This window comes from Hyperoodon ampullatus (genome assembly GCF_949752795.1).
Source record: "Hyperoodon ampullatus genome assembly, chromosome: 2".
Taxonomy (NCBI): Eukaryota; Metazoa; Chordata; class Mammalia; order Artiodactyla; family Ziphiidae; genus Hyperoodon; species Hyperoodon ampullatus.
In genome coordinates this window covers 36,788,948-36,812,833 of record NC_136915.1, presented here as the reverse complement: position 1 = coordinate 36,812,833, position 23,886 = coordinate 36,788,948, and the positions used below count along the sequence as shown (strand labels likewise).

General features: G+C 47.6%; 1 protein-coding gene across 2 annotated transcripts in view; it reads right to left on the bottom strand.

The window, feature by feature from the left end:
• KDM4A (lysine demethylase 4A) overlaps positions 1-16,873 on the bottom strand; it is a gene marked incomplete at its 5' end in the record, with an annotated part of 39,460 nt that extends 22,587 nt beyond the window's left edge. For both annotated transcript variants that reach the window (XM_079698123.1, XM_079698124.1), the window contains 10 exons: positions 3,804-4,192; positions 5,494-5,693; positions 6,805-7,055; positions 7,767-7,904; positions 8,310-8,413; positions 9,137-9,186; positions 11,471-11,664; positions 13,193-13,307; positions 15,933-16,108; positions 16,736-16,873. In XM_079698123.1, the coding sequence (XP_079554249.1) occupies positions 3,804-4,192; positions 5,494-5,693; positions 6,805-7,055; positions 7,767-7,904; positions 8,310-8,413; positions 9,137-9,186; positions 11,471-11,664; positions 13,193-13,307; positions 15,933-16,108; positions 16,736-16,873 (1,755 nt within the window). The remainder of the gene's footprint in view (positions 1-3,803; positions 4,193-5,493; positions 5,694-6,804; positions 7,056-7,766; positions 7,905-8,309; positions 8,414-9,136; positions 9,187-11,470; positions 11,665-13,192; positions 13,308-15,932; positions 16,109-16,735) is intronic.
• Between the last annotated feature and the right edge of the window lie 7,013 nt (positions 16,874-23,886).

Genomic DNA, 23,886 nt, shown 5'->3' with positions numbered 1-23,886 from the left:
CCACCTCCATCCTCCACCGATACACCCCTGTCCATCCGGTAAGTAACACGAGCCAGAATTCCAGGTCACCCCTGCACTGCCCTCCCACTAACCCCACACAGCCCCCGGCCCCGGGCTCCCACCTTCCAAGCAGTCATTACCCCAGCCCCCTCCATCCACCCCCGCCAGCACCTCACGGCTCAGGCCCTCACTACCTCTCAGACTAAAGGAACAGGTTCCAAACTGATTTCCCTCTTGCAAACCATTTTTCCTCCTGTCCTGAAGGAGAAGTATTTGATTATAAAAATAATACGTATTCATAAAAAGTATTCAAACAATTTTTAAATGCAGGAAGTGAAAATCATCTATAATTCCATCTTCAAGGGAACCTCTGCTGTTTCTAATTTTGCCTCCTTCTTCCCCCAAAAACCTTTATACTGCTTCCAAAATGATCTTCCAAGACATCAATGCAAAGCTTAAAAAACGCTTCACTGGGCAATCCAAAGAACAACTGACAGTTTCTTTGAGTGAGTCAGTGGCAGGTGGACAGAGGGGCACTGCTCTAGATTAAGGCAGACTTAAGAGACATAATGAACAGACATAAGATGTAAGATTAATTAAATCCTGATTCAAACAAACCTACTGTAAAATAAATTTTGTTTAGACTACTGGGGAAATTTGATTGTGAACTGGGTATTAGATAATGCTAGAGAATTTCTGTCATTTTGTTAGGTATAAAACGGCATGGTGGGGCTTCCCTGGTGGCGCAGTGGTTGAGGATCTGCCTGCCAATGCAGGGGACGCGGGTTCGTGCCCCGGTCTGGGAAGATCCCACGTGCTGCGGAGCGGCGGGGTCCGTGAGCCGTGGCCGCTAAGCCTGCACATCCGGAGCCTGTGCTCCGCAGCGGGAGAGGCCACAGCGGTGAGAGGCCCGCGTGCCGCAAAAAAAAAAAAAAAAAATTAAATAAATAAATAAATAAAACAGCATGGTGATTAAGAAAACACCCATATTTTTTAGAGATACACACCGAAGTAGGGAAGAAATCACATAACATCCGGATTTGCTATAAAATACTTCAGCAAATAAAAAAAGGACAGATGGGGACTTCCTTGGCGGTCCAGTGGTTAGGACTCAGCGCTTTCACTGTGCCAGAGGTTCAATCCCTGGTCAGGGAACTAAGATCCCACAAGTTGCACAGCCACAAAGAAGATAAAAAAAAAAAAGACAGATGAAGCAAATGTGACAAAATATTGACAACTGTTAGATCTTGACGATCAGTATTTTGGTTCGCTGTATTATACCATATGCATCTTTGTGTATTAAAAAACGTGTTATAGAAATCTTCAATGCATCTTTGTGTATTAAAAAATGTGTTATAGAAATCTTCAATCTCCAAAAACACATGGCAGGGAAACTTCCACTGCCCCCCACCCCCTGACTCTCAAGTCAAAGAGCCTCAGAACTCCAGGACCCGGCTCCTGACACAGCCCACCCACACTTCCCAAGGCCTTCTCATCCCATATGCCTGAGACCAACAAAACCACTGTGGACCCCCGACCTGCTCTGACCCTGGCATGAGCCCCCAGCACCAAACAGAACCCCCTCCTCCCCTAGATTCCCGCTCCAATTTCATCTCATCCTCCCAGCATGCTCCCACTAAGCTCCTTCCCCTGCTGTCTCTCTGCCTCCTCAACCCAACCCCAGGCCAAGCTGCTAACTCTTCCACTTGTGCTGCAATGCTCATCACCAGGTACCAGAATTCCCTGCTCGCATCTATTTGCCTAGACTATGAGCTCCTTGAAGGCACAGTCCTAGCCCAGAGCAGGCGTACAAACCATTACAGAGTAAAGCGAAGAGGACACAAGCACGTCAAGGGGAGAGGTGGGAAAGATGGCAGGTGACGGAGCGGAGAAGTTATTACCATCAGGCTGCAGCTGAGAGGTCCACACACAAACAAAAAAGAACCAGCAAGACACGCTACGGTTCTGGAGCAGGGGTTGCACGAGAGAGGCGTGTCAGAGAGAAGCCTCCTCTCCCAGCATATTTCCGCGGGAGGAGTCCTGGCTTTCATTTTCTGGCATCTGCCTTTTGCAGAGGGAGTGCATTCCTGTGTGCACAACACACAGAAGGTGAGTGGGAAACTCTCTGCCTCTGTGAGAGGGGCCTGAGTCGTCCAGGGCCACCTGTGACTAGATGGGTCATCTGTAATTGAGGGTAAGTGAGCGGCAGGGCCATTCGGCCACAGGTTAGAAGCCACTCTCTTCAACCATTGTAACTGGTAACAAAGTGGCATTCTGAGTGCATGTGCCCGCCTCCTGTATCCATAACTTAACTGGTTCCTAATTTGAGAGGAAAAAAGATGGCTGTAATTTATGTATTGCCCCCACCACCAAAAAAAAAAAACGCCACAAAAAACCTGACTGTGGTAAGACTGCTTCAGCAGTAACATGTGGTCTGAACAACGCATTCAAGTGTCTAGTAAATCCTTGCTATTGTTAGCGGCTTCTGTGGTTGTGAATGCAGCTGGAGGAAAGCAAGTCAGGAGGACAGGGCAAGAGAAGGACAGCATGGCCTGCAGAGACAGCAGGATGCACAAGAGGGCACAGAGCTTTGGGAAGGATGGCTGGGATGCGGCCACGGGGAACCTAAGGGGTTCTGGTTTCCAAGTGGAAGAGCCCTCTCCTGCGGAAGCAGCCACAGGAGTGCAGAGGGAGCGGTGATCAGAGGCACGTGTACGGTGGATACCCACACGCCGTGTGAGAGGGAGGGGGGACCTTCACGTGGAGAAAGGGGGTCTACAGAAACTGAGCCCAAGATTCAGAGAAGGCAGAAAGAAAAACTACATCGGGTGTTCAAGACAAGGGGAAAAACCAATCACAGAAAGGCACTGCTGAAAAAACTAGAGGAATTTTAAGTGTCAGTATTTCAGCCAAAGAAAAGATAAAGCCAACAAGCCAATTGTTAATATGAAGAAATAACAAGGGTACACGTGGCGTTCATGACAGTATTCTAGTTGCATATACTTTTTAAATGCTTCATAATAAAAACTTTTAGACGATAAATTTTTCAAAGATGAAGGGAAGGGAACGGGGAAGTCTGTGCTGACTTCTGCTACCTGCCAGTGACCCCACTCCACCCCCAGCCTGGGCTGCAACTTACGCATAGGCTGCAAGGCTGGGGAGAGAGCAGGTCACTCAGGGCAGGCCTGAGTCGGCTGCACCCAACGTGGCCCGCTGTATCCCACTCAGACCCACCAAACGCCTTTCTACACAGAACAAACAAAAGACAGAGCTTTTGGCAACGGCGTGTCCTGAGAGGAAGCCTGAACAGACATGTCCACGGTTACAGCTCTGGAGTTCATCCTGGCCTCCAAATCGATGCTGCGTTAGCAGTGTTATACTGGGAGGGGAAGAATGAAGAGGGGAGTAGAGGGAGAACTCCCAGGGGAGTCCAGGCTAAGGAAGGCCACCTCACCCCAAACCTCAAACCCTGCAACCACTGCCACTCTAACCCTGGCCCCTAAGGCCAGGAGGGGCAGAGGATGCACCGAACTCAGCTGAAGATCCACCGAGGGCAGCCACTGAGGCTGCAAGGCAATTCTTTGGAACAACAGTTCCACAGAGATAAGAGAAAGGAACTCCGAGCAAAGAACAAGCTGAAGTGACCCACTGCCACCTGGCTTTTGCTTGACACAATTGCAGACTGGCGGTCCATCCTGAGGGACTCTCCTGCCATCTGGGACTCTGCAGCAGCCCAGTGCCAGAACCACCTCCCTCCCCAACACAGGAGGCCCCCTGCCCCCCACCCCACCCAGCGCCCACACCTCAGCCAGCTCCTGCTCGTTGATGCTCCTGGTGACACCCCCTTTCTTCCTCGTGTATGACTCTCCTGCGGTGACCCTGTCGTCCCCTTTGGCGTAGCTGTGCACAGTGAGGACTCCCGTTTGCCCTTGGGCTCGGCAGGACAGAGGCTCACTGGTTTCTGAATCGGAAGAAATAGAATCCCGTGAAGAACCAGAGCCCAGGCTGGAAGATGACTTCTTTTTGGAGCCTGAGAAGATGAGGCGACCCCCAAAAGAAACCGGATTCACAGAAAGGTCCAAGGCAGCTGCTTCCTGATCCTCCTCCATCTCCTCCTCCTCCTCCTCCTCCTCCTCTTCCAGCTTGACATTTTTAAGCTCTTCAAATTTGACTTCGGTGGAGTCGGAATAATCTGAAACACACAGACACACTGTACAGAGCCCACTTTCTCTTGTGCTTCTGAACTTCAAGAAAGGCAAAGTGGGGCTTCCCTGGTGGCGCAGTGGTTGAGAGTCAGCCAGCCGATGCAGGGGACACGGGTTCGAGCCCCGGTCCGGGAAAATCCCACATGCCACGGAGTGGCTGGACCCGTGAGCCATGGCCGCTAAGCCTGCGCGTCCAGAGCCTGTGTTCCGCAACGGGAGACGCCACAACGAGAGGCCCGCGTATCGCAAAAAAAAAAAAAAAAAAAAAAAAAGAAAGGCAGACTGACAAGGCCAAGGAACACGGGCAGCAAGTGAGGCCTGGCTCTGAACTCTGACTCCACCACCGACAGGGTCCCTGTGTGATCTGGGGCGAGCTGCTTAGCCTCTCTGGGCCTCCAGTTTCATCCTCTGTAACTTGAGGATACTACCACCTCTCTCCAGGGTTTTTAAATAAGACTGCTGCGTGTAAGGTGAGAGCACAGCCTTGCACACAGCAGACACTCAGTTAAGTGGCAGCTGTCACTTCCTCAGAAGTCTCCTGCAGCTCAGCAGAGACCCAGAGAAGCCAGGCTAGAAAGACGGCTCAGCAGAAGGCAGCAGGGCCCCAGGGTCCAAGTCCATAGTGCTGACTGGCTCTCAGCAGATACTCCAAGGTCCTGTCGACGCAGAGATCCTCCAAGCCTGACCCGAGACTGATACAAGCCCCTTCCTAACACATCTATCCTCAACAACTGTCCTAGTGAACGCTTTCAAACACTGTACTGGACCACACTGTCCTCTCCTGAAATACAAACGGCCTCTCAAGCCTCCCAATGAGCAAACTCTCAGGCAGCAGGCAGTCTCCACATCATCTCATCCCATTTCTCAGGTCGCTCCTGTGACACACCCGTCTCCCACCCTTCCCACCCCTTGTTCAAATCACAGGAAATCACTGCCAGCTCCCCAAACAGCTCATGCTTGTGCACGTCTCTGGGCCTGGGCCCCTGCTCCTCCTATCAGGGAAGCCCCTTCTATGTCCCCCCCAGTCTGTCTGCCTGGAAAATCGCTGCTTACTCTGTAAGAGTTAATTCACGGGCACTTCACCAGGCAGAGGGTGGGCGGAGGCCTTTCCCCCATGTTCCTCAGCCGCCCTGGGTGACCCCAACCAAAGCACTTCCCACACTCCAATCACACCATCTGCTCACAGACCCGCCTCCCCTTTGTCACATCTGCGACCTTGCATTGATGTGGCGTCCAACACAGAAAAGAATGATTAGGGCCGTGGGGAAAAATACCATAACCAACTCACCTGGGAAGGTGAGACCGTCCTCAACTTGGCGCACGGAGCTGTGGGTGGGCCTCACAGGAGCAAGGGCGGCCTGGCACTCTGCCATATCGTATTGTCCAGAGCCCAGCTCCTCCCTGGGGAAGAGCTCGCTCTGACTCACCTCCTGTGGGATTTCAAGACAAACTCGGTGCCTCTTTGTCCCGATACGGTGCTTGGCCAGGCTGCAAGGAGGAGGGCAAACTTTTTAAGAGCCCCAGTATACATCTGCTTACACAAACACCTCCCCACACAACCCAAAATCAATGGCCAGAGCCTGCTTCACACTTTGGTGCCACCTGAGACCAGGGACCTCACCTCCCGGAGCCTGTTCCATCAAATGCAAATAGGGATGTCAACACCCCCTTCACAGGTTTGACATGAGGCTTAAGAAGAGGTGTGCTGAGCACCTGGCAGAGCGCCTGGTGTACAGCAGGTCCCCGATAAATGTTCCTCCTTTCTTCCCCACACAGCCCAGGAGAAACTCTCCTGAGGACAGATCCTCTGGCTCAGACACCAAGGACCCTGGCCCCTGCCCTTGCGAGTCTCATTTCCTTCACTACTCTCGCCTTTTCAAAAAGCCCTCAAATGGGGACTTCCCTGGTGGCGCAGTGGTTAAGAATCCGCCTACCAATGCAGGGGACACGGGTTTGAGCCCTGGTCCGGGAAGATCCCACATGCCGCAGAGCAACTAAGCCCGTGCGCCACAACTACTGAGCCTGCGCTCTAGAGCCCCGCGAGCCACAACTACTGAGCCCGCGTGCCACAACTACTGAGCCTGTACTCTAGAGCCGGCGAGCCACAACTACTGAAGCCCGCACGCCTAGAGCCCGTGCTCCACAACGAGAAGCCACCGCGATGAGAAGCCTGCGCACCGCAACGAAGAGTAGCCCCTGCTCGCCACAGCTAGAGAAAGCCCGTGCGCAGCAACAAAGACCCAACGCAGTCAAAAATTAAAAAATAATAATAAATTAATAAACTAATAAATTTGTTTTTAAAAAAGCCCTCAAATGACAATGAGAAAACTGGCTTCTCTGGCTCAGAGGGAGCCATGCCCTCGCACGCATGTGAGCCTTGCTCCAGCAGACTACGGCCCATGTAGCGGTGCTACCATCCTTGGGTGGCAGCCATGAGGAAGGGCCTGAACACCTCACTGAGGATTCTGGGGCCTGTACCAAGAAAAATATTCCCTCAGCTGTGCTCAAACACCCCACTCAGAAGCAGTCTCTCGGGAGGCTACGGGAGCTGCCAGACACGCCTCCCTCAGGCAGCTGGGCCCGAGGGCTGCAGGGTTACCTCCTCTTCAGGTCACCCTCCTCTCCATCCTCAACCCCCTCCATGTCGTCCTCCTCCGGGCACTCCTCCTCCTTCTGGGCTCTCGGGGCCAGTTCACTCTCCTTGAGAAACTCGGCTGCTTCTGGCGTGGGCAGAGTGTGGTCGATGACAGTGCTGTCCTTCCCAGCTTTCCAGAGTTTGTACCTTTCTGGCTGGAACTTCCTCACAAACACGTCCATGGAGATCTTCACCATGTCCTTCCTGCAGGAGCACTGTCGCAAGGTGCCAGAGGAGCTCCAGGTGAGACACTTGCCCTGCTCCTCCCCCGACCCCCTCCTCCCATCTCCTCCCTCCAAATGGGAAAAGACACAAGACAATTTAAGGCTGAACTGTTTGGGTTCACAGGCTGAGGGCATAACGTCCTTGCAGAGCCTTCACACATGAAAGGAAGCAGGGAAAAAAGGGTGGAGGACACATGGCACTGGGGCAAGTCAACCTGGGCGCTAACTAGGGCACATGGAGAACGGGTAGAGATGAGGCTCAGCTTAGACCCTGGATGGTCAATGTCCACCTTCCCTCTGCTGTCTATCCAAGCCAGGACCACAGAAGCGAGTCTACTCCCAGCCAAACGTCCAGCCCTGCTGCTTCCCTAATGTAAAAGGAAGCCCTTAAGATTTCTCCTCAACAGAGAAATCCCAGAGTGGCTAAAGAAAGAAATAGCACAGTGTGTAGGTGTAGTTTTAATGCTCAATGGACTCAAGCACGGAAACCTCATTTTATACAACTCAAATCTGAACAAATCTTTTTAAATTCTTTGTGAACACAAGATGCTGGCACTTTTGCACATTCCCTGCCACTCTGCTTCTGAATTCCAGCAGCTCAAAGAAATGTTCTAATCACCAGCCAGTGTATCTAAGAAGGTTGGCTGGCTCAACCAGTCATTTTTAGACACAGTTATTGTGAAGGAAACCCAGCGGACTTACCAGCACAGCTTGTTTGCCATACTCGATCCACCGCCGGGTAGCAAAATTAGTGGACTCAGCACAGTTGAAGCCATGGTTAAAGCCGGCATGGTACCCATAAGGGAAAGTGATCATAAATTCTCCAGCTTCCTGAGTCACCTGAACAAGAGCAAACGGGAAGCAGCTGCAGCAAATGGCAGGCATCTAGAGACCTGGAAAGTTGTGCTCCAGCTCTGCTACAACTGAGCTTAGTGGCCAGGGATGGGTCACAAAACCACCGGGGACTTGGTATCTTCTGTGACATGCAAAGCCTCTACACATCAGACACCATGACTGTAATTAATGACTCCTCCAGATGACACTGTTCAAGGGGGCTTGACCCTCCTCTGGCACCAGGAAGGGGTAGCCCACCTTTAATGCTTCGAGATCAAATGATGATACAGATTAGCCCTGGCCCACACCTGGTACAGAGAATCAAGCAGAATAAAGCTCCTCTGTGAAACACACACCAGAAAGGGTGGTTTCCGTGTAAGCCAAGGGCTGCTGTGTGCAAAATCCACTCACCTTGTCAAAGGGAATTCCGTATTTCTTCAGCATTAAAGGAGAAATCAAGGTCATCTTATGGCGGAGAAAAGCCTCACAGCTTTGAGCACTGCCCGGGAAAAAGCCTGTTTAATTGCAAACGGGCACAGTTAATACACAGCCCCACACTGGCTCTGTAACCCTGGAGTCACCTCACACCGTGCATCTCATCTACATGATAAGGAGGATGAATCACCAATGTGATCTCCACAGATTCTTCTAGCTTCAGGTCAATCCTAAGGTTCTACGGTGAACCTCTGGGCTGTCTCCTGTGTAGGCTGTTACATGGGTAATCAAATCCTATTTGGGGGATTGCCCCAGGTGCCTCTGTTCTCACAAAGACCTTTGAAACAATTTAGAGCCTTTCTCCATTCACTGGGATCCTCAATCTTTTGTTAGTAACACAACTACAGCACACACGACCCAAGCTCTTGTGAAATAGGCTCTGTAGAGGTACAAATCTATTAGAGTCCACTAAAAAGAACCAAAGCATAAAATTCAACTTTGACTTGATGATTTGGGTTTTTGGCAAAAGAGACAGACCCAATATGACCAATACACTATCCCTGGTCAAATAAACCCATGCATGATAAAATTGAGGCAAACACAGTCTAAGACTTAGTAAGTCCCTTCCCAAGACAAAGTGGGAAAAGGCTCTCATTTTAGTCGCTCTGATATGTAACCAATCTGGCAGTCTGGCTCACTCCCCACATGTGGGCCTGAGAAAGGACCATAGCAAGTGGACACCTTAGAGCAATGAGCGCAGCTCACAGGCAGGTCTGACCCAGCAAGCGAAGTGGACCCCGTACCTTTGGCCAGGCGCTCCAGCCGCTTTCCGTGCTCAGGCGGGACGGAGTACCTGCAAGCACACAGAAGCATCGGCCGCTGAGCAGAGGGGCTCGTCCCCCCTTTCAGATCAGCTTGAAATATCAGACTTTTCAACTTCCCAACCACGAGAACTAGATAGGGATCTGAAGAAATGAAGTATTAGATTGTTTGGGCAGAGGAGGGCAGAGCACACGCAGAAGTGTGAGCGGTTTTATCTTTTATATTCATTCATTTAACAAGACATTTATTGAATATTTATCATGAACCAGGATTTATGGTACACACTCAATGTTGTTCTCCTTTATAATGTTGTTCATGCAATAAAAGTTAAAAAAAAAAAAAGGAGGAGGATGGCATTAAAGTGCTCCTGGCAGAGCCTGAAAGGCCTAACTGGGATGAGATAGAGGGAGGGAGATGGGAAACGAGGTGACAATGGATCAGGTACCAGAGACCTGGCCCCTATGTGCTGACCCATTTCCCTTTGTCTCCACAACCGTGTACTGATTACCCAGTAAGCACTCACTCCTCCACCCCCGTGCTTATCTAGACACCATAGGAATTGCCCTTCATTAAAAAACGAACAAAAGGGCTTCCCTGGTGGCTCAGTGGTTGAGAGTCCGCCTGCCAGTGCAGGGGACGCGGGTTCGTGCCCCGGTCTGGGAAGATCCCACATGCCACGGAGCGGCTGGGCCCGTGAGCCATGGCCACTGAGCCTGCGCGTCCAGAGCCTGTGCTCCGCAACGGGAGAGGCCACAACAGTGAGAGGCCTGCATACAGCAAAAAAAAAAAAAAAAAAAACACGAACAGAAAAAATAAAAAATACATAGAAGACTATTTAAAACTTTTGCACAACTGTTAAGCTTTATATTCGGGAACTCACATTAAGTCTGATTTACCCTTACAATGCATTCTAAAGATGATTCCACAACAAAACCTTCCCATCCCAAATAGCTTTGTTATGCAACAAAACAGATGAGGAGCTGAGGAAAATGTCTGTCACCTAAAGGACTCTGTGATCCATCAGGCAACCTTGCACAGAAGTCTCTAAAGGAACCACTTCAGATGACCTAAAGAGTGTATATAGCAACTAGAAAACCTCTTGACCCGAGAACAGGAAGTCCAATTTCAGGGAACTTCAGAGTAAACATGGTGAAGACACAAAAGCTAGAGTCTAGAAGTCCAGCCACCTAAGGAAGGAACTAGGACAGTAGTTAGGGGGTAATCACAGGCTCAAAAGGGTTTTCCCCCTTCCAAGACTGGAAACTGGAAAGCATCTGACAGAAGAAAAGAAAAGCCCTGGGAAAGGATGTGGCTGAAGATACCGGAAGGGAATGGAGACGGATACAGTTTGCACGACTCCCCGTGGCCTGCCACGGTGTCCCCTCCGGCCTCCTCACCCCTCCGGCCTCATACACAGCACGCAAACCACAAGGGACTTCCTTCCTCTAGTTACTCAAGACACCGTGCTTGCTCTCAAGTGTCTTTGCACGTGCTGTTACAACCACCCAGACACCCTTCCCTCAGTCCCCCTTCCAAACCCACCACCACCACACCCAGCCGCGTCCTCATCTGCGAGCTCTCGGCTCAGCTGTCATCTCTTCCAGGGGAGCCTTCTCTAGTCCCCATGCTCACACACCTTCCTGTGTGAACCTATTACAACCACTGTTCCCCATCAGAGCTTTTCTCCCACTTTCTCTCTCCTGACCAGTCCCCTATCTGTGTGAGGGTGGGCACCTCATCTGTCTTTTGCTTTGCTGAAGGCAGCATCTTCGCTAACATGCTGAGATAGACGGGTGGGCGCAGGAAGAAACGAGAGAGCCTTCCCTGATTTCTCCCCAGCCAGACGGCAGCCTCGGTGGAGAGCAGGGAGCGGATGCTGAGTGGTCCTGCGTCCCCTCGTGAGTAAAGCACACACTGCTGCTCACCAAATATTTTTTCCATGAGGAAAAGAAAGCTATCATCTGAAGAAGTGACTCCAGTCTTGGAAGTCTGCCTCTAAGAAATGCCTCAGGCCTGTTCAGAAAAAGAAACCAGACAGCAGTGGGAGAGCCCCCATGGCTCTCAGTCACCCAGGCACCTTTCTGTTTTCATACTGTGGTACTAAGTGCCCAGCCTGCTAACGCCTGCTACTCCAAGGGCAGGGACAGCACCAGAGCTCAAACAGCACCTTACTGCTTGAAAGTCGGAACAAAATGTAACACACCAGTCCCACCCTAAGCCTGCCGAACCAGAATCTGCATTTTGCCCGATTCCAAGGTGTTCCCTGGGCACATGAAAGCTGAGAAGCCCCAGTGCCAAGTGCAGGCCGACTTTACCAGGATTTGGGTTCTCCAAAGTGCAGGTAATTGATGCTATACAGGTCCATGTCTTCGGTGTGCCAGGCAAAGGATGTCTTCCACATGCCGAAGTACAGGTATGGGGTGTTCACGCCCTCAATGGTGATCCCGCTCTCCTTTTCCACCAAGTCCAGGATTGTTTTCAGGCGGCCAATATTCCACTCATCAACATGCTGCAGAGGAAGTTATACTGAATATAAACTGAGGCTCTGAACCCACCAATCACAGAGCAGGTCACGGGTGAGCCGTCACTCCTAACAAAGATTGGGAATGATGTTGAAACTGCATGGCCCTGAAGACCACAGCACCCCTCACTCGCTGTTCAGAGCTGCCACTGGAACTGACACCATTATACTTCCGAAGGGCAAACACCAGTTGGTGAACAACACTGAACACTAGTACATGAAAGATGAAAAAGGAGGGACGGCCACCTGTTCTAAACCCAAGAGGAAGAGTTTGCACAGAAGCTAAAGAAACTTAGGTCAGGACTTCCCTGGTGGTGCAGTGGTTAAGAATCCGCCCGCCAATGCAGGGGACAAGGGTTCGGGCGGTGGTCCAGGAAGATCCCACATGCCGCAGAGCAACTAAGCCTATGCACCACAACTACTGAGCCTGCGCTCTAGAGCCCGCAAGCCACAACTACTGGAGCCCGCGCACCTAGAGACCATGCTCCGCAACAAGAGGAGCCACCGCAAAAAGAAGCCCATGCACCACAACGAAGAGTAGCACCCGCTCGCCGCAACTAGAGAGAGCCCGCGCGCAGCAACGAAGACCCAACGCAGCCAAAAATAAATTAATTTTAAAAAAAAGAAAAAGAAAGAAACTTAAGTCAAAAGAGGAAAGTACTCTCAAACCATAAAAAATACAAAGCATGGGAATCAAGTGTACTAATTTGTGACTTATCTAGCCCTTATTTCCACTGGGCAGTGTCTTCAGTAAAAAGTCTAAAATGTTATCCTGAGTCGTAAAGGTCATCGAGGAGCCCCCTTCCTATAAGTAAGTTCTGGATTTATGCCTACAAGCTTCACTTCCCACCACCCAAAAAAGCTGTCATCAACAAACCTGGAATCCACTTTTTAAACAGCTTCCTTCAAATAATTTACAAAAACAATAAATTAATCAGAGTGATAATCCCTAAAACACCCTACAGATTTTTTAATCATCCAAAAAACAGTCCCAAATATTTCTTCCTTGTATCATATCTAAGGCTGTTCTCTATGCCAAAAAGCACTAAATCCTAAGCCAATGTAATTTGTTAAAACAGCTTTTGCTACAGAATCTTGAGGATTCTGAAAATCTAAATATCTTCCTCTTCTTAAATATATACCCCTTCCATTATATTGGTCAGTGATCTTTTTTTCTTCAGAAACTACATTGCTCTCCCCCAACATTTCATTTACTGTGATCCCACCCTTCCTAGAACTCATCAGAGCTACCACCCACGGCCTCTTATAACAGCCCTTGCTAAGAACACCATATCATCCAATTCACATGTAGAGTGGGAGAAATAAAATTCAGTCACATGCAAAACTACCCACAATTAAGTGAGCACAGCCCATCACCTGGTGGTGGGCCATTCCTTTGTCCAGACACCCATTCAGCAAAACAGCTTTTTGGTGCCCACTACATGCTGGGCAGATGAAAATGGTATTAAATTACAAAATCGCAAAAATTCTGCATAGAGATCCCAGGAAGTCTCACCTTTTCATAGAGAGTGCCATTCACATCTGCACCATAGATTGGGGGATTGAATGTGAGATTTTTCCAGTATTTCCGTTCAAGCTCTTCAAATTCACTATAGCGTGGGGTACAGTACCTTTAAAAAGTTAAAAAAGAAAAAAAAGTGTTAGCCACTTACAAGAGACTAAATACATGCGGCATTATGAACGGCACAAGACACAATCCCGTTCCAGGGATAGCAAGACATTTCAAAGAACAAGACATAACCTTGGCCTTCAAGGTTCCAATACAGTACCCAGTAACTCCCTCAACATCCCTTCGTGGGTTCTGGGCCCAAAAAAGGTAAGGTACACAAAGATGTAAGCCCATCTTCCTTAAGAATGATATCCTCCACTCTTTCAAGAGACTCTACTATAACTACACACTGCACCCGTCAGGAATGGCTTGGCCACACAGGGAGAAAACAGGCTTCCAAACCTGTGAGAACCAAGACTGCAAATCCCTAAGTATCCACAGACAACCAAAACCCAGCACATGGAGAGCTGAGGCCCTGGAACAGAATTCACTTCCCTGCACTCTAAGAAAGCGTCTCCAAGAGGGCTCACTTCAGTTGTCACTGCTACATTACCAGCATCCTATGCAGTATGGCTAACATTCAACAAATCATCACGCCTGAAAACCAAATATTTTAATAAAAATATAAAATAGTCCTAAAAACATAAAAATAGGTTTTTGCACATCAGATGTTCCATTTAGCAAAATACATGTGTATACATATGCTCACACACTCAAATACACACACACCCCTATCAATATATATATATACATATCTCCCCACATAATACCATTAAAAATATCTGTACTCTTTAGCTCAATAATCACATACTGAAAACTTACTCCCCAAAAAAATCTTTTAAAAATTCAAACCACTTAAAAATTACTATGCAATTTAAAAAGAGTAACGTGTAAACCTAATAGGTATTAAAAAATGCACACTATAACTCAAATGGCCAAAAAACATGATAAGGAGTGGAAGACCAAAATGAAACTATGTGGAGATAATGAGATGAGTGGGAAAAAAAAAAAAAATCTTACTTTAAATACTGCCTTACATTTTGATGTTAAACTAATGAATAATAAAGTTTAGAACTCTCAAGTTCCCTTTAAATACAAATAACTCTACTTCCAACTGATCTGCTTTAAAAGTTTAGGTTTCTACCCTACTGGGTTTTCTTAAAGCTGGCTGACCACACAGACAGAAATCAAAGGTAAGAATTGATTGTATTTCAGATGAAGGGAAAAGACACAGGACCGGCTGATTTCAAAAGAGGTGTCCTGAAAGAAGGTAAAGCCTACCATATGTTGATGAGACAGGAAGAACAGCACAGGGGCCTGAGTGAGGTCAACCCAACATGAAACAAAGCAAGTGTGCTTGGCACGGCGCAGAGCTAGGAAGCAGACATGAAGACGGCACAGCCTCTCATCTGCGGAGCGTGGCACACTTCTTCAACAGGCTTTTACACAGATTCTCTCATTAGACAGCAGTTTGGCCAGCAACAGAGATGCTTTAAGAGTTAGGCTGCCAATAAAATTGGAAGCCCACACTTAGAACTGTGCTATGTCAAAGGAAAAGAAGGCAGAGCACAGACGGAGAAAGAGTGCGACCTGATGTGAGATGATAAAGCACTCCAAGCGTGAAGCCTGGCAAGCTGAGGCTCTACTCCGAGCCTCCACGGCAGAGCCGCAAAAATGTCTGGCGGGGGGATTCCCTGGTGGCGCAGTGGTTGTGAGTCCACCTGCCGATGCAGGGGACACGGGTTCGTGCCCCAGTCTGGGAAGATCCCACATGCTGCGGAGCAGCTAGGCCCGTGAGCCATGGCCGCTGAGCCTGCGCGTCCGGAGCCTGTGCTCCGCAACGGGAGAGGCCACAGCAGTGAGAGGCCTGCGTACCGCAAAAAAAGAGAAAAAAGTCTGGCTGAAACCAAGGTATGCGTGGACCAAAAAGGCTCAGGAGAAGAGGCAAGGGGGAGGGAGGAATCCCTTGTGGAGCCACAAAATGAAGAAGTAACAAGGGAAGGGAGAAGATCCAAGCAAGAGGATTAAGAAGGACTAGTCAGAGCCCAACGAGGGGAACACACAACTTATTCTCTGTAAATCTGAGATAATGAGAGCAAAATATTAAAAACAGCAGAGGAAAACAACTGAAAACAGCAGGCCTAAACAAAGATGTTTCCAACAGAGACAAAAATGTACAGACGATGAGGGAGTGATAGAAAACAGCAACCAGCCTGGTAGTTCACTCACATTTGGTTAATGTCACAAAGGAAATGAGACAGCATCTGTAGGGGTTGTGAGGAGTTTGCCATGATTAAAGACAGGAGGACCCAGAAGGAAGAGATAACTTAAACTACGAAGGCCACTTTTTGATAAGTGGGTGGTATCAATACATCCGGCCAACGCTCCTCTTGAACCAACTCCCAAGTTTCCCCTTGGCAACCTTGCAAATTATTAGAGTCAGTAAATGATCCTACTTTTGAAGGAAAAACAATGGGATTACTTTATGTAAAAATATGTACAAGTTTAGACTGTGACCGTGTACCGAGATGAGGAACGCTTCCATGTAAAGAGCGGACAGAGATAGATGCTAGAGGTGAGGAAACTGTTCTTCAGTGGGATGGCAGCAGTCCTAGAGACTGCTTTGCACATGAGATATTAGGTCCCAGACGCTAGGACAGGTGGGAAGGAAAGTGTTTTCACTCACTTATCGCTATTGGCTATCTTGCGGAACTCTCGAACAGTCATGGCTTTCTTCTGTATGTTGTACTGAGTAAAGAGGCCAGACTGCCCAGTCACCAGCTGCTGGATGGGGGCAGGAATGACCAGGTCATCAATATCATCATAGGATGCTCGTGGCTTCCACTCCTTTGGAGGAACAACCTGTAGGGAACACAAGAAACAAAGAGATCAGAAACCTGACACGCTGGTCAGAGTCCAAGAAGTGTGCAGGCCAACAGCCGATTCTATACTAAAAAGTCACATGGATTTAACCATGCTCACGCAAACACGGCAAGTCACACTGTCATGCTAGCCCTGATCCAGTTCTGCTACCAACTAGCTGCCTAGTTGCAATGATCTAAGGTACGGAATTCTCAGCCTCAGAATCTTATCTGAGCATCAAGACAGGAGGTTGAAGAGTTGATTCTCTCTCAATCTAACAGAAAGTTCACATGGGAAGCCAAATTACTATCAGAGTGCTGGATGAGACCAAAACCGAGAACGAGAGAAGTTGGATTGCTGAAAACACCCTTCTCCACCAAGAGATGGAAGCACCACAGCAGCTGGCCCTGGGACACTGCTCTCTTCCTCCCTTTTAAACATTCTAAGCAGCTCTTCTCCAACCTAAAAAGAGATGCTTCAGATGTTAACGAAAGGAATTAACTTGTAAATAGGACAGCAAATATTCAACTACCACCAAGCCTGCCTTTCAGTAAAACTCGGTTCTTCCAGCCTTCATTTAGGAAAAATCTTACTGCCACCCTGAGTCCCAAAGGCCCCGTCCCCCACCTTAGCCAGCCCAGCCCGATGAGCTCCTTGGGATTCAATGTAGGCAATATAACGACTGAAGTTCCGGAACTCCTCCATAGTCGGGTAAAAGGTCATTATCCGAGCACTGGGATTCAAGGTTTCAGATTCAGAAGCCATTTTCCCTCCTTTTTGAGGTCACTTTGGTCAGGCAGGAATCTGAAGAAATACATTAAGAACATAAAATTATATAAAATGTGGGCTTCCCTGGCGGCGCAGTGGTTAAGAATCCGCCTGCCGATGCACGGGACACGGGTTCGAGCCCTGGTCTGGGAAGATGCCGCAGAGCAACTAAGCCTGTGCACCACAACTACTGAGCCTGCGCTCTAGAGTCCGCAAGCCACAGCTACGGAAGCCCACGCACCTAGAGCCCATGCTTCGCAACAAGAGAAGCCACTGCAATGATAAGCCTGCACACTGCAATGAAGAGTAGCCCCCACTCACCGCCACTAGAGAAAGCCCAGGCGCAGCAACAAAGACCCAACACAACCAAAAATAAATACTTTTTAAAATGTTAAAAAAATATATATATAAAATGTAATTAAGATTGAATGCTGGAAACGTCAGTGCTGAAAATAGTAAAAGATGAAGAAATTCTGAAGCAGCCGTAAGACCTCACACCTGGAATCTGCCTCTAGGCAGGTCATTTAAATGAGTAAGACACACTGGGACAGAAAAGGTTCTGTCTAAAGGATTCTAATGTACAAAATTGCCTGTATTTAAACCTGACTTACATGGAGACATTGTTTCAGCTACAAAAGGGAAACTGTAATTATTTGGTTGTTGGTCCCATCTAACAAAGCAGCTGCCGCGCCCATATTTTACCCTTCTCTTTTCAGCTGCTCCCTTATTCACACCTTGCTAACTGTTTCTAAGTATTAAATTCAATATACTACAACCAGATTTTTTTAAAATAAAAATCAATCTACGGGCTCCCTTCTAGGGCAAAGCTTTAAAACAGGATTCTAGATTCCTAAGAAAAGTTAGTTGGCTACCAGATTACAAAGTTTAAGGGTTAAAGAGTACCCTGATATTAGTAGCCTGAGCTATGATTTTTAAAACCCTAAAGTGAAATTATTCTCATATCTAAACCAAAATGCAGTTTCAGCACTGCTATACAAAGTCAAGCCAGAAACTAGTTCAATTGCACTGTACCCAGAACTCAAAGGACAAAATTTAAACAGGCAATAAACTGGCAATAAAGGGCAAACTTCATAACTGACTGGAGGTGAAATAAATACTACTTTGTTTTTAGATGAGGCCTTCAGTTAAGTGGGTGCATCCCCATTGCCTGGTAACACAATAGACTATTTTGACTGAATAAGAACCAAGCACACCAGCTAAAAGAAGCCAGTTTAGAAGGAAAAAACGTATGTCCTTTTCTTTACTCAATTCCCCCAAATCTGGGTCCCAAAGCCATGGCAGCTCAGCTCCAAGAGTCCCCTTGAGAGCTGGAGCGATCAGAAGGGAGGAGACTGTGTCCAACCTACCAACAATCTAGTAAAAGGCTGGGAAGACAGCATGGAGTAGAACTGTCTTAGGTACGAGAGAAGACAAGTCCCAGTACCCGCATCTCTCCAGCTTCCATTTCACCAAAACTAAAGTGCGTTCCTGGCCTGGTGCTTTCCTGCACCTCGTCAAACTTTGCATGGCAGATATACTGTAAGCTCTGTTTTACATACCAGGAAATTTACCCACAGTCCTGTAATGTGCTCCTAGTGCTCCTTCCATTACTCTGTGCTGCCTACAGCATAATCTCCACTTAGTCTAAGCCCTTTGCAAGGGCAGATCCAAGTGTAGAGGAACCTAAAGTTTTATGCAATCTTGAAGACCCTCTCTTTAAAAAAAAGAATACAAAATATCTTACTCTTGCAAATTTTATAAAGACACATAATCATGTGAACACAGTGTTAGGGCCCATTGTAGGGCCTCCCAAACCCCTAATGGGGCTTCATCTGCCTCTGGCCTTATTCATCTTTGTAAGCCTAGAACCTAGAACAATGCACGGCACAGAGTAGGCACTCAGTAACTGTTGAGTAACTGATTTCTCTGCTCTTACCTCAATTGCTCATTCCTTTTCTTCTACCCTAGGATTCCCTTCTCTCAATCTATTCCCTGGGGAAAGTTCCCGTTCCCTGACACCTTCCTCCCCCCACCCAGCAACAAAGCCTACTGGTTTAAGAGAGCACTGCCCCGGAGTTAAAACAACTCTGAATACAGATCCAGTCTCTGCCATTTATTAGCTGTGTGACCTTGGCTGTGTAAGCTGCCCGAGTCTCAGTTTCTCCTCCTGTAAAATGGGGATCCCAACCTCCTTGCCCTGCAGGGTTGCTGTGATTAACTCAGATGATGCAAGCGAAATGCTAAGCACTAGGCCGGGTACTTATCAACTCAATAAAGGGAGCTGTTGCTAACAACCACCTCAAACTCCCGCCCCCTCCCCTCGCAGATGCTCCCGCGGGTATCGCTCCCAAGGTAGCCCCCCGCTCCCAAGGTCCCCGAAGCTCACCGCGTAGACGCCCGGCCCCTCCCGGCCCCGCCGCCTAGGCGAGTGAGTCCGGGCCGCAGGAAGAAGAAAATAAGGCCCAGTAGACCCGCCCACCCTTCCCGACATCCATTGGCTATAAGAGATTGGAAAGGGCCAATCTCAGGACCCATTTCAGAAGCGCCTGCTCCCATTGACCGAGAACCATGCCTATCACTGACCGCTGAAGGCCGCCCTCCGCCCCTCCCCCACCAGAGCTCACGGTCACGGCTACAGAAGCAACAAACTTAAGGGATTCAAAAAGCCTCTGGTTCTTACTTAAAGCCCACTGCCCCGGCAGGGCTAAGGCCCGACTTCTGCTGTCGCCACTAGCCGATCCCACTGCTCTCCCAGCCGGCGAAGGACGAAGCTCCGCCTCCTCTAAAGTAGGCCTCTGCGCAGTCGCACAGCGCTCCACAAAGTCAACCAATCCAGGGGCTGCCAGAAACCTTCAAACAGCCAATGAACGCGCTCTGAAGCCGCCCCAAAGTACTGGCACATCAATCGGCTCAGCCTATGAGCGCTGGCTAGGGCTGTTGCCGGGAGGAAATGCTGTACCACTCGCGACCGCGGCCACTGAGCATCTCTGCTGAATCGCAGAGCTGGCCAATCGCAGGCGGGCTTCTGGCCGCCCGTAGCTAATCTGGATTAAAAGAGTTGAGTGCCTAGAAATGGGCTAGTTGGCCAGGGGAAAGGCACTGATGAGGTCGTTGTAGGATGTTTCTAACGAAAGGGTGGGGACATTCTTCTGCGGGGTGAGTAGAACCCTTACCTAAGGTAAAAGTGCGCTGGGGACCCTTAGGGGTGGCTTCCGAGGTCAAGGAGTTCCTGATAAGGTGACCTACCTGTCCCAGATTGCCCAGTACTGTCTCGGTTTTTAAAACGCAAAAAGTCCCGTGTCTTGGGAACCCCCTCACTTGCCGGCAAACCAGGACATTTCTTGAAAGGAGCAGTTCCTAAGGGGAAAGGAGCTCTGTGGGTCATTAGGACAAGTCCTGAGGGGGGATGTCCTTAGGGTCATTAAAAAGCAGTTCCTCCGTGAGTAGGGATTTGGGGTCATTAGGAGCAGCTCTTGAGGTGGGGGGAGAAGATCCTGGAAGTCATTAGACACATTTCTGGCGGGTGAGGGGGTTCCTGGAAGTCATTAGGAACTGTTCCTGAGAGGTAGTGAGTCGCCCTAAGGAGCACCCAGATTGTCAAGGGTGATGGGGAAGGAAGCAGACAGGACACTCTGATAGGTCACAGAGAAAAGTAGAATATCCTCAACCTGAGTCATGAAAGATGTACAAAGTTACTCCCAGATGAGTAGTGCTGTGGTGCACTGTAAAGAGCTATGGAGGGACTTCCCTGGTGGTTCAGTGGCTAAGAGTCTGCGTTCCCAGTGCAGGGGGCCCCGGTTCCATCCCTGGTCAGGGAACTAGATCCCACATGCCGCAGAGTTCTCATGCCGCAACTAAAGATCCCACGTGACGCAACTAAGACCCACCGCAGCCAAATAAATAAACAAATAAATAATTTTTAAAAAGAACTATGGAGTCAGATCTTGTTCAAAACCAGTCGCTCCTCTAAGTTTGGGTTTTCCCACGAGTAAAGAGGAAAAGATAATACCTGCCTTGCAGGATTGTTGTAAAGATGAGAGTTAATATATGTTGGTAAAAAGGATGTTATTACATAGAATGGAATGGACATAAAACAACTGTGATTTATAACCGGGGGCTGGGCACATGCTGCCCCCCCCCACCCCCCAAAGAAAGCATGGTTCTGTTTCAAAAAAGACAAGAGAATGACTGTTGGGTAGGCAACCAATAGTCTTTCACAACAATTATAAAGGTTTTCTCTCTTGACCTAGTAAGGTAATAAATTAAGTAACAGGTTATATTGCTTAGCTCAGAAAATTGCTAAAAGAATGGCTAAAGAATCCAACCTGGAGTATACATAACAAGGAAAATCACCCCAAATCACCCACCACTCTCCTCAATGCTGCCCCCAAACATGAGGTGCTGTAGCTTGCCTCACTGACTGTCCTGGGCATGGATACAGTGGCTAGCACTGCTGTCACTACCAACTACTCCAGGAATTTAATCTTGTTACATTTCCCACTGCTGCCAAAAAGGAGTTTCCAGGATCGCTCTTACTCTGTATCACTAGCTTCCAGTTGGTGTGTGCACATGATAGGTGGAACCTAGATCCAGTTCTCTTGACATCCTCCCACATTTCTGACCAGTTTATCTTAGTCACCCTTTTAAGCTCATCTTTCCTTTCCCACCCCTTAAATGTTCACACTTGAAGCAAAATTAATCTATGGTGAAAGAAGTCCGAGTTGGGTTTACCTTCGGGTGGGAACAAGGAATGATAGGGGGTAATGTAAGGACTGTGTCTGGGGTGTTAGTAATGTTCTGTTTCTTGACCTGGATGGTGGTTATTACACTGGTGTGTGCACATTGCTTTGAGCTGTACACTTATAAGTTGTGCATAACATTCCATGAATACAATACCTTAATTTTTAAAATTAAATTACAAAATTAATGTTAAAAAGCAAATTATTTTTTAAAAGAAAAAGAAATATTGATGTCTTCATGGCTCTCTGTCCTGGTTTTCTAGTGTTTAGGTGTTTCTGGTTTCACAACTCTAGCAGTATGACCTAGGGCAAGTTACTTAACTTCTCTAATCCTCAGTTATAGCTAAAATTGGAATAGCACTTCCCTTTCTTGGTTGTGAAAACTGAATGAGATAATGCAGACAGAACACTTAGAAGTCAAATTGGCAGGTAGTAAGTGCTCAGTAAATGTTAGCTGTGAAGGTGGATTATGATGATGGTGTAATGATACAAAACACTTAGCATAAAGCCTGAAACCAGAGCTCAATACACTTTGACTCTCAGGCTTCACTATACGTGCACACTGATGATCCAGTAAAGTCTTCTCCCCTGAGTTCAGATCCATACATTGTCCTATCTCTGGACACCACCCTCCCACCGCCTGGGTGTCCTACAGGTACCTAAAACCCACATGCCCAATAAATAACTAATCTATTCACTCCACGAATGAGCTCCACCTCCTTGGTCTCCTATCTCGGTGGGGCAGCCATCCACTGGATCACCTAAACCAAAAAAAAAAAAAAAAAAAGCAAGCCAGAAACCAGTATGCAACTAGGGATTCCTTGATATGGTCCATCACTTCACCCATACAAAGTTCCACAAAACAAGTGCTTTACAAATGCCTGGATTTGTTTACATGCCCATCTTCCTCCATGACACAAAAATCTCTCAAGAGGATCACTTCAGTCTTATTGGTGGTATCATTTAGGAATGTGTTCCATTACCAGAAATAGAAAACCCTAGCAACAGTGGCTTAAACAAATACAAAGTTATTTTTCTCAAATGTAATAAGTCTGAAGGGGGCATTTATTGGCATTGGCTCAGTGCTCCACAAAGTCACCAAAGATACAGGCTCCTTCCATCTTTCTCCATCATACTTCACAACCTGGCTTTCAACCTCATGTGTGCACGTCATGATCATAAGGTGAGTGCTGAAGCTCCAGACATCCTGACCACATTCATGGGGATATGGAGGAAAGGGACAGTATCAGCAGCACCTGTTACTCCTATCAGACCCAACAAAAAGTCTCCCAGAATCTGTCCACCTACCAGTAATGAGTGGAACAGAAGTATCCCTGCTTTCATGGTGTTTACAATCTAATGATGGAGACAGACATGAAATAAGTGTTCACACAGATAAATAAAATCACAAAAGTTGTGCTTGCTACAAAGGAAAAAAAGAGGGGAGAACAACTTTTAAAGTGACTTGCTAGCAACGGTGGTAGGATTTGAACATTAAACTGTCATTGTGGCATAAAGTTCATGGCACGCTTCTAGCTCAAGGGTTCTTTCCTGTAGCTTCACTTCGTCTGGCACCCAGCACAGTGCCTAGCAAGCACATAGTAATCATTACATCAGTAATAATAGTGGCAATAACATTAGCTTAAAAAGTTAACTACATTTATTGAGCACCTACTATGTTCCAAACATTATGCTAAATGCTTTATATACACAAAAATTGTTTACATTGTCATTAATATTTTTCTTTTTATAAAAACTTTTTATAGGGGTATAATTTATATACCATAAAATCTGTCTACTTCAAGGGTATAATTTAAGAATTTTTAATAAATTTACCAAGTCATGCAGCCATCAACCAATCCAATTTTAGAACATTTCCATCACCTCAGTGAAATCTATCACCTCAATAAGGTCCCTCGTGTCGAGTTACAGTCACTCTCTATCCCCATTCCCAGCCCCAGGCAACCATTCATGTACTTTGTGCCCATATAGATCAGCCTTTTCCAGACATTTCATATAAATAGAACCATACAGTAGATGGTCTTTTGTGTCTGGCTTTTTTCATTTAGCATAATGTTTTTGAGATTCATCCATGCTATAGCATGTATCAGTATTTCATTCCTTTTTAATACTGCATAGTATCCTTTTGTAGTACTGATTGACATTTGGGTTGTTTCCCACCTTTTGGCAACTATGAATAGGGATTCTGTCAACATTTATGTGTGAGCTTTCATGTGAATGTATCTTTTCATTTCTCTTGGATAGATAATT